Source organism: Melanotaenia boesemani, chromosome 21 (assembly GCF_017639745.1).
Source record: "Melanotaenia boesemani isolate fMelBoe1 chromosome 21, fMelBoe1.pri, whole genome shotgun sequence".
NCBI classification, from domain to species: Eukaryota; Metazoa; Chordata; class Actinopteri; order Atheriniformes; family Melanotaeniidae; genus Melanotaenia; species Melanotaenia boesemani.
Genome location: NC_055702.1, coordinates 1,514,712 through 1,524,345, shown reverse-complemented (window position 1 = coordinate 1,524,345; position 9,634 = coordinate 1,514,712). Strand labels below are relative to the sequence as shown.

Sequence of the window (9,634 nt, the reverse complement as noted above, 5' to 3'; positions counted from 1 at the left end):
TCGTTTCAGTCCAGGGTCGTCTCAGTCCAGGATCGTTTCAGTCCTGGGTGGTTTCAGTCCAGGTTCATCTCAGTCCTGGGTGGTTTCAGTCCAGGATTGTCTCAGTCCTGGGTTGTCTCAGTCCAGGATCGTCTCAGTCCTGGGTCGTCTCAGTCCAGGGTCGTTTCAGTCCAGGGTCGTCTCAGTCCAGGGTCGTCTCAGTCCTGGGTCATCTCAGTACTGGATCATCTCAGTCCTGGGTCATCTCAGTACTGGGTCGTTTCAGTCCAGGATCGTTTCAGTCCTGGGTGGTTTCAGTCCAGGATCGTCTCAGTCCTGGGTCGTCTCAGTCCAGGATCGTCTCAGTCCTGAGTCGTCTCAGTCCAGGGTCGTCTCAGTCCAGGGTCGTCTCAGTCCAGGGTCGTCTCAGTCCAGGATCGTCTCAGTCCTGGGTCATCTCAGTCCAGGGTGGTTTCAGTTCTGGGTCGTCTCAGTCCAGGGTGGTTTCAGTCCAGGGTCGTCTCAGTCCTGGGTCTCACCGGGGTGTCGTGGTGGGGTGTGTGTTATTGTTTCCTCCTCCTGTGCTGCTCCAGCTCAGTTCTACCAGGGTCCAGCTCCTTCTGAGAAACTGTAGAACAGCAGCAGTCGCGGGAATCTCGCCCAGTTTTAAAGGTTCATTTCCATCTTTCCCTCAGTTATTTGTGCTGTTAACATGCCAGAATGGTTCAGGCGGGGTGCGGTTGTCTATGTCTCCAGTATGGGGACCTGACCCCAATAGACCACCTCTGGGATGAATTAGAGACGTGAGTCAGGCTTCTTGTCCAACATACGCGTCTGACCTCACTGATGTGCTCCTGGAAGAACGATGAATTCCCACAACCCACATTCCTAAAACCTGAGAGCCTGAAGCAGTTCCCGCTGGAAAGGGTGGACCGACTCCATATTGAACCCAACGGATGAAGAATGGGATATAATTTAAGTTCATGTATGTTTGCCAGATTGCCATAGCAACGACACTATAAAAACAGCAGAAGCCATACTTCCAGGAGCAGAAACAATCAGGACTCATCAGGAAGGTTCTGGATCTCCCCCGATCCCCCAACCACACACCAGGAAGTTCTAGACTTCCAAGATTCTTCATGTTTTCATCTGCTAGCCATGGAGACACTGGTCCGAAGCTGTAGATGGTTCCAGATACCAGGAACCGGTCCAGAAGCCGGTCTGAAGCAGCGGATGGTTCCAGATACCAGGAACTGGTCTAGAATTAAATCTTTCCTGGATAATGTGAATCTGTGACAGGGTCATCAGTCCGGACCTCTTGGACCAGAGTCCTGCAGCGTTTAGATGTTTCCTGCTGCAACACTCCGACTGAAATGAACCAACAGACTGGCGCAGATCTTGACATCAGCTGTTGCAGTTGGATGAGCAGGAAAACATGTAAAACCTGCAGGACCCTGGCCCAAGAGATCCAGAGTTGGGGATCCCTGATCTCAGACATCACATAGATCTACGGTATCTAGAGCAGAACTCACATTTAAACTAGAGAAATACTTAAAAATGTCTTCCAGCATCTTTAAACAAGAGCGGCTGGAAGGACGCTGGCCTGGTGAAGCCCCCTGATGGAGCACAAGCTTGATGTGTTTGGCTCCAACATGGAGAGGTGAAAGCAGACGGCAGAACAGAACCTGCTGCACATGATCCCAAACTTTATTCTGGCTTTAAGATGAGCAAGCAGAGAAGTTCAGGATGTCACCGTGGCTGTTTGTATTATTAGGCTCAGCGGAAACTCGGGATGTTATTAAAGAGGAAAACAGTCCAAGCCAAATGGAGCAAGAGTGACAGGATGTAAAAACTCCACAAGATCAAATAAAGAGGGAGGCGGATGCCCAGTGACACGGAAAGTCAGGACTTTAGAAGACGGCTTAACGTTAAAATGAGCTCATGTTGATCAGACGTGGAGCCAAAGTAAACGTGAGAGGAGGCCACACAGCAGAGAAACAGATGGAGGTGGACAGAACATGGAGGGAGGGAGGGGACATGTTTCCCATGATTCCCTGTCACCGTGTTAGCAGCTGGATTAGCTCACCTCCTGCTGCAGCCCCGGAGAGCAGAAGGGAAGAGCTTCCAGTCCAGGAATAAAAATATGAGTAAAAATTATTTAATCCTTTTTTTAAATTTAGCTTTCTTATCTGCAGCTAACAGTAGATGGATCAGCTGAAGGTCCAGATGCATCTCTCAGGTCCTGGTTCAGGTCTTTGCTGGATCTCATATCCTGTTCCTCTGCTGTAGATGATTTTTAGTCCTGACTCTTCTTCTGTCCTCCTCGTGTCCAGTTTCTGCCTCCATGCTAAAACCCTGTTTTCTGTCAGACTGTCGGATCTTTGCTGGTTTCACACATGAAACTAAAGAAATGGGAACAAACGATGCCTAAAGATCCAGTTTAACCCGGTTCTGTAAGTTTTTTTGTGTTAACACAACTCTGGTTCATCCCTTGACAAAAATGAGAGAAAAAGCATAAAATGCCCAAAGGAAAAGTTTGGAAGATCCTCAGAAAGCTGGAGAAGAGACGTGACGGTAACGTCGTCCGGCCTGCTGACCCTGCTGACCTTTGACAGCTACCGCAGACCAGCTGCTCCCTCTGGTGGTCAGAATGAGTATTACACAACGTTCAGGTTAGTGATCTTGTGTTTTCTAAGTTTGTTTAGTCTGTGAGAAGCTGGTTAAACATGAGACAGGAAGCTATTATAAACCTTCCCAGCATGCATTGCTCACAGGTTAAAGGTCTTCAGAGATATTTCTAAAGTTAAAAACAAGCTGGAAAACAAGGAGACTGTTAGAGTTTCTGTTGAATGTTTGAAAAGTGATGAATGTTATGATCACGTGTTCAGCTGTAAACATGACACATGAACTCTGAAATCTCCACATAGCTGATGCGGTGAAGCCCAGATGATCGTGGACCCATCCTGACATTTAGTGGTGCAGCAGGATTTCCATCCATATCCAGTCAGTGGATCAGAAATCTGATCTGAGCATTTTTTTCTTTGTGAAGAAAGAAAAGAGTCTAAAACCAGGAAATATATTTCATTCCTTTATTCTTGTGTTTTATTGTGGCTGGATTTTTCCAGGATAAAATGTTTTCCTTCTGAAGCGGGTCAGGATTGATGAGAGGGCATCCGCCGTCTTAACCAGCTCATCTAGACTTTTACATCCTGGGATTTAACAAAAAACAGCAGGTTTTTATTCATGCCAGCTTTTTAAAAAAATTCTATTCAAATTAACTTTCATAATAACACAGGTACAAATAACAAGGAGATGTTTGAACATAAAACTGGAAAAAAATGATTAAAGGTGCAAAGACAGTCAGCCCAAATATAAAGAGGAGATGCTGAGGAATAATGATGCAGCAAAACAACAACAACAACATCCTGGAGCAGCAACGCATCAGTCCGATATTCAGGTCTCCTCTACTGGGAGTAAAAGAGCGGGAACTGGAGCGGTAAACAGTGGAATGTGGGTTGTGGGTGTTGGCGGGGAGATGGAGAACTGCCTGAAGATCTGGAGATTCAGAAAGCCAGAGGAAGCCTGGAGTCAGTACATGCCCAAAGGACCAGCAGAGCTACCAGAAAAGACTCAGAGAACCTCTGGAAGAACCAGAACCCAGTAATGGCCTCCTGCCATCACAGTAAATTAAACCTGTGGAATATTATTGTAAAAATCATGTCCATCCTCAACTCTGGAACACAGATTTCCTTCTGTTACTCTGGTAAAATTCCCAAAGAACAAGTTCCCACAACAAGTCCAATAATTCCAGGACCCATAAAACATTTAAAAACATCTGGAATGGGATTGTCTTTAGAATATCAAGAAAATCTTCTAAGAACATGTAGAACGTCCTTTCTGACTATCTAAGGACTCAACTTTGAGAACTTTTAGCCCTCCCCAGATCTCCTCCTAACAGGATGAGACAAGCATGTAAAGGAACCCCAAAACTTTATCAGGACACCATGAATCTCCTCTGGAACCTCCAAAACAAGCTTTTCTTTCTTCTAGTTTGCTCCACCTGGAATCCCCTGACCTTTCAATGAAACTGTCTTTCCTAACAGCTACACTACCGTTCAAAAGTTTGGGGTCACTTCCCTATTGAATCCCATGGCAAAGTGACCCCAAACTTTTGAACAGTAGTGTATGTAAACACCAGCCAGAACTTATTTGATCCTACTAACCCTCCATGAAAAACCTAGAGACCCCTAAAGAGCATGAGAAGATCAGGAATAAACAATAAAATCTGATAAATTTCCTCCAGAATCGCCTCATGACCTTTACAACCTCCTAATGACCAGAAAACCCTTAAAGGCTGTGCAGAACCTCATGAGGAACATCTAGAATTTAACACAGAAGGCTGAAACTCTGCAAGGAATGTGTGAAACGTCCCTAATGGCCACCAGGCCTTCTACAGGTTTCTCTGGACGTGACCATGTGACTGGAAAAGTGGGATGTGTGGACATGAACTGTTACCGCTTAGTAATATTCTTCCGCTCGAAAAGATGTTTGCAGTGACTCCAGACTCCATCTTGAAGAAGAGGGCTGGAAACAGCTCGTACTCGTAACTGATCTAAAGAGACAGGAACTAGAAGGAATAGTTTTAATTCTATGAAAAGAAGAGTGGCATCATCTGTTTGTGTTGTGTGATGCGCGCTTGGGTGTGTGTGTGTGTGTGTGTGTGTGTGTGAATGTGTGTGATTTCAAATGTAAAGTAGATAGCATTTGCATTATTCTACTCTTAGATTTTTAATATATGTTTTTACACTGTAAAGCACTTTGTATTGCATGACAATGTATGAAAAGGGCTATACAAATAAAGTTTGAATTGAATTGAATTGATCAGGAAACAAGATGGTCAAAGTTCCCCGAAAATCCAAAAAACATCGTCATAGCAACCTGCTCAATTGGTCTATCAGACATGGTGTTTGGATGATTTCTAACACATATGGATGGATGGATATTCCTGGATGGATGGATGGATGGATGGATGGATATTCCTGGATGGATGGATGGATGGATGGATGGATGGATGGATGGATATTCCTGGATGGATGGATGGATGGATGGATGGATGGATGGATGGATGGATGGATGGATGGATGGATATTCCTGGATGGATGGATGGATGGATGGATGGATGGATGACATGTGGAGCTGCTGTCAGGACCAACAGCAGTTTTCCGTGTTCAGGTGAGGGGTTCTGTGGCCTGACCTGGACCTCTCCTGGTAGGCCTGGTACAGCTTTTCTACAGCCAGTGGGACGGTGTTGCAGCGGGCCATCATGTTGTGGATCTGAAAGTTCAGGAAGCGGACAGGTAAGCCGAGCTTCTGCAGTATGCGCCCGAACTTTCTGGCAGCTAGGTGTGACTCTTCAGCGCTGCAGGAACAGATGGAGGAGATTGTTGTTTCCTTTCTAAAAACATCCATCTGTTAGTGGAGATGAGTCCACACAGACCTCTTAGTTCCTAAACATACAATCTTCCCACTCGAGAAGATGTTTGCTGTGGCTCTTGGCTTGCGGATTCTCATGATGACTGCCTTGAAGGTCTGAAACACAGCAGAAAATGGATCAGGGACAAGAATCTGTTGGCAGTTCCTTGTCTTTGAGGAAGTCTGAGTAAGTACCATTGGATTATACTCAGTGTTCCATGCCTTCCTGGCAATCAAATTCAGGTCCAGTCTGCAGCCCAGTTCCACTGAAGAGATGACGTTTCTGCACAAACATGTAAACACATGTTGTGGTTAAACATTACAGGATGAAAACAATGTGATTACACTACACAGCGAGGAACCTACTGGATCACTGGCATCAACCTGTGGTTCTCAGGTGTCACTGGGACCCTGAAGGGGTCAGTGGAGACAGTGGCTTGCAACACGTCAAACATTGCGCTGTTATATTCAGCTGAAACAAAAAAAAATAATCTCAGCAACACAGAACATCTTACAACAGAGTCCATATTCCCCAGAGTTAGCGATCAAGCTAACTCTCCCAGCCATGCTGTTCATCAGCCAGAGTAAAACTTAAATAAACATATTTCCATAAGATATGGACAACTACAAAGATTATAAATTAGTCTGATACAGCTGGCTAGCTACAACAGCACTAGCTAACTAACATGCTAATGTATGCTAGCAGGTGAACATGCTAATGCTGATGCCTTGTACAGAGGATGTCACAGGCTAAAGTTCAGCATTAAAACATAAAATTAGCAACCAACAGAAAGAACTTGTAAATCAAAGCTCTGACATACTGAAGGAGGCTGAACAGACATTAGCTACGTTAGCAAATATTTCTTCTATCCGATTGAAATAATGTGATCAGATTCCAGCTGACATGTTTACATGGTGATCTGATCAGTTGCGTGTTTTACATGATAGAAAGATTTAATATGACGCTTCTAACATGTGCAATGTGTACTAATTCAGAAGAAGAAAATGAAAGTTTCATCTGAACTATGAGGTTCCAGTTTGTTCATGGCTGAGATGCTGAATAATCATTAACTGTGAGTTACTAAAAAAAAAAAAAAAAAGTCTTTCAAGTCTTTCCTGAAACTCAGGACATTGTTCTGCTCTCATTGCTTCTCCAGTGCAGCTACCCAGATAGCTAACTCTACCAGGCTTTATACAGTGTGTGCAGAATTATTAGGCAAATGAGTATTTTGATCACATCATCCTCTTTATGCATGTTGTTCTACTCCAACCGGTACAGGCTTCAAAGCCTACTACCAATTAAGCATATCAGGTGATGTGCATCTCTGTAATGAGAAGGGGTGTGGTCTAATGACATCAACACCCTATATCAGGTGTGCATAATTATTAGGCAGCTTCCATTCCTTTGGCAAAATGGGTCAGAAGAGAGATTTGACAGACTCTGAAAAGTCAAAAATAGTGAGATGTCTTGCAGAGGGATGCAGCACTCTTAAAATTGCCAAGCTTTTGAGGCGTGATCATCGAACAATCAAGCGTTTCATTCAAAATAGTCAACAGGGTCGCAAGAAGCGTGTTGAAAAAACAAGGCGCAAAATAACTGCCCATGAACTGAGGAAAATCAAGCGTGAAGCTGCCAAGATGCCATTGGCCACCAGTTCTGTCATATTTCAGAGCTGCAACATCACTGGAGTGCCAAGAAGCACAAGGTGTGCAATACTCAGGGACATGGCCAAGGTAAGGAAGGCTGAAAAACGACCACCACTGAACAAGACACACAAGATAAAACGTCAAGACTGGGCCAAGAAATATCATAAGACTGATTTTTCTAAGGTTTTATGGACTGATGAAATGAGAGTGAGTCTTGATGGGCCAGATGGATGGGCCCGTGGCTGGATCAGTACAGGGCAGAGAGCTCCACTCCGACTCAGACGCCAGCAAGGTGGAGGTGGGATACTGGTATGGGCTGGTATCATCAAAGATGAGCTAGTGGGACATTTTCGGGTTGAGGATGGAGTCAAGCTCAACTCCCAGTCCTACTGCCAGTTTCTGGAAGCCACCTTCTTCAAGCAGTGGTACAGGAAGAAGTCAGCATCGTTCAAGAAAAACATGATTTTCATGCAGGACAATGCTCCATCACACGCATCCAAGTACTCCACTGCGTGGCTGGCCAGAAAAGGTCTAAAAGAAGAAAAAATAATGACATGGCCTCCTTGTTCACCTGATCTTAACCCCATAGAGAACCTGTGGTCCCTCATCAAATGTGAGATCTACAGGGAGGGAAAACAGTACACCTCTCTGAACAGGGTCTGGGAGGCTGTGGTTGCTGCTGCACGCAATGCTGATCGTGAACAGATCAAGACGCTGACAGAATCTATGGATGGCAGGCTTTTGAGTGTCCTCGCAAAGAAAGGTGGTTATATTGGTCACTGATTTGTTTTTGTTTTGTTTTTGAATGCCAGAAATGTATATTTGTAAATTTTGAGTTGTTATATTGGTTTCCCTGGTGAAAATAAATAAGTGAAATGGGTATATATTTGGTTTTTGTTAAGTTGCCTAATAATTATGCACAGTAATAGTCACCTGCACACACAGATATCCTCCTAAGATACTAAAACTAAAAAAGCCCCACTCCAACTTCCAAGAATATTCAGCTTTGATATATATGAGTCTTTTGTGTTCATTGCGAACATAGTTGTTGTTCTATAATAAAATTAATCCTCAAAAATACAACTTGCCTAATAATTCTGCACAGCCTGTACAGTTTATTATGTTGTTCCAACCAGAGCGAGCTAGCTGCTACAGCAATAGCTAAATAACATGCTAACACATGCTAGCAGGTGAACATGCTAATGCTGGTACTTTGTACAGATGACGTCACTGGCTAAAGTTCAGGATTAAAACGAAGAAAAATAAAACCCAACAGAAAGAAGTGATGAAGCTCTGAAACACTGGAGAAGTTTGAAGCTTCTAGAAGCTTTGCCAACTTCCTGCAACCCTTCCAGCAGGCCATATTGGTTCAGTCTTTTTCTAACTGGACTGTCATGAAGTTTGACCTTTAACGTCCTAACTGAGGCCTGGAGAGGCTGACACTGAGTCTTTCTTTCTGCAGAATAAAGGACTAGTTTGGAAATGACCTTTCAATCCTTTCCAGACTGATGAAAAGCAACAGTTGCCTGTAGAGACTATTTAGTGACTATGTTGATACTCCAATAGCTGGAGCTGTTGTTTTAATTGTGATGTACCTTCATCATCCTGGTTGAACAAGAGAAGCTGCTTTTCACCAACATCTTCATCATCATCATCTTCTTCCTTCTTCACCGTTGAACCAACCTGCAGATTTCTGAATGAGTTACAAAGCGAAGCCTGAACAGCCTGACTGTAATCTACACAAACCCCGTTTCCTCCTGTCTGATAAAAACTTATCACGCAAGTTCTTGTTAGAATAAAGAAAACTCCACAGCATACACCTGAGTAACAACAAAACTAAAACAGCTGAACATAACGACGTTTGTCAGGACATAAAATTCTTCACATAAACATCATTTCACATCCCTACAGAAAAAATATAAATAATTCCCTTTTAGCCTTTTTTAAAATCTACATGATGTTTGACTATCAATTACAAAATAAAGTTATAGAGAGAGAGAGAGAGAGAGAGAGAATTATTAGTCATATGCTTGTTTCTGTGTTTTCATACCAGCCTACAAGGGACTTCTTCAGACTGAATAAAAACATGAAAATTTTACCCACGTTTGTAATGAATTCATCAAAGGAACGCTCCAACGCCAACTTGTCCATGATGGATGAAGCCGCTTGTAGTTTTTCTTGTAGTTTAATTTAGTTTAATTTATGAACAATTTAAGTTTTTTTATGTTTTTAACTGTTTATTCTCGAACAGAAGTTTGTTGCTAAGAGACCAAGAAGACAAAAAATGCCATTTTCTTTGTTCATTTACAGAAACAGAAAATGAAGTGAGAAAAGATTCACAAGCAAATCTATAATCTGCTGCAGGAACTCACTCTACAAGTTGTTCTGGAGTCAAAGAAAAACACAGAAGTTTCTGGAATTTCCAGTAACTCTAAAGCTGGTGGCTGGTGAGGGTGCCAGGGCTGACTATAAAAGTAGCATCCAGTTCAACCAGTTCCAGTTCAGTCCTGGTACCGGACCAGTTTCAATTCAGTCC

General features: G+C 43.4%; 1 protein-coding gene across 1 annotated transcript; it reads right to left on the bottom strand.

The window, feature by feature from the left end:
* Nucleotides 1-3,081: 3,081 nt before the first annotated feature.
* Nucleotides 3,082-9,271, bottom strand: LOC121632926 (TATA-box-binding protein-like). Its single transcript, XM_041974743.1, has 8 exons — nucleotides 9,202-9,271; nucleotides 8,694-8,781; nucleotides 5,818-5,923; nucleotides 5,647-5,734; nucleotides 5,477-5,568; nucleotides 5,234-5,398; nucleotides 4,495-4,586; nucleotides 3,082-3,188 (listed from the first exon to the last, which is right to left on the bottom strand). The coding sequence occupies exons 1-8, from the start codon at nucleotides 9,247-9,249 to the stop codon at nucleotides 3,082-3,084; spliced, it is 786 nt and encodes a 261-aa protein (XP_041830677.1). The 5' UTR covers nucleotides 9,250-9,271.
* Between the last annotated feature and the right edge of the window lie 363 nt (nucleotides 9,272-9,634).

Coding starts and splice junctions, on each gene's coding strand:
- LOC121632926 (XM_041974743.1), bottom strand. CDS start 9,249: ATGGACAAGTTGGCGTTGGAGCGTTCCTTTGATGAATTCATTACAAAC. Junction 8,782..9,201: donor TTGATGAATTCATTACAAAC/GTGGGTAAAATT, acceptor AGAAATCTGCAG/GTTGGTTCAACGGTGAAGAA. Junction 5,924..8,693: donor GTTCAACCAGGATGATGAAG/GTACATCACAAT, acceptor TTTTTGTTTCAG/CTGAATATAACAGCGCAATG.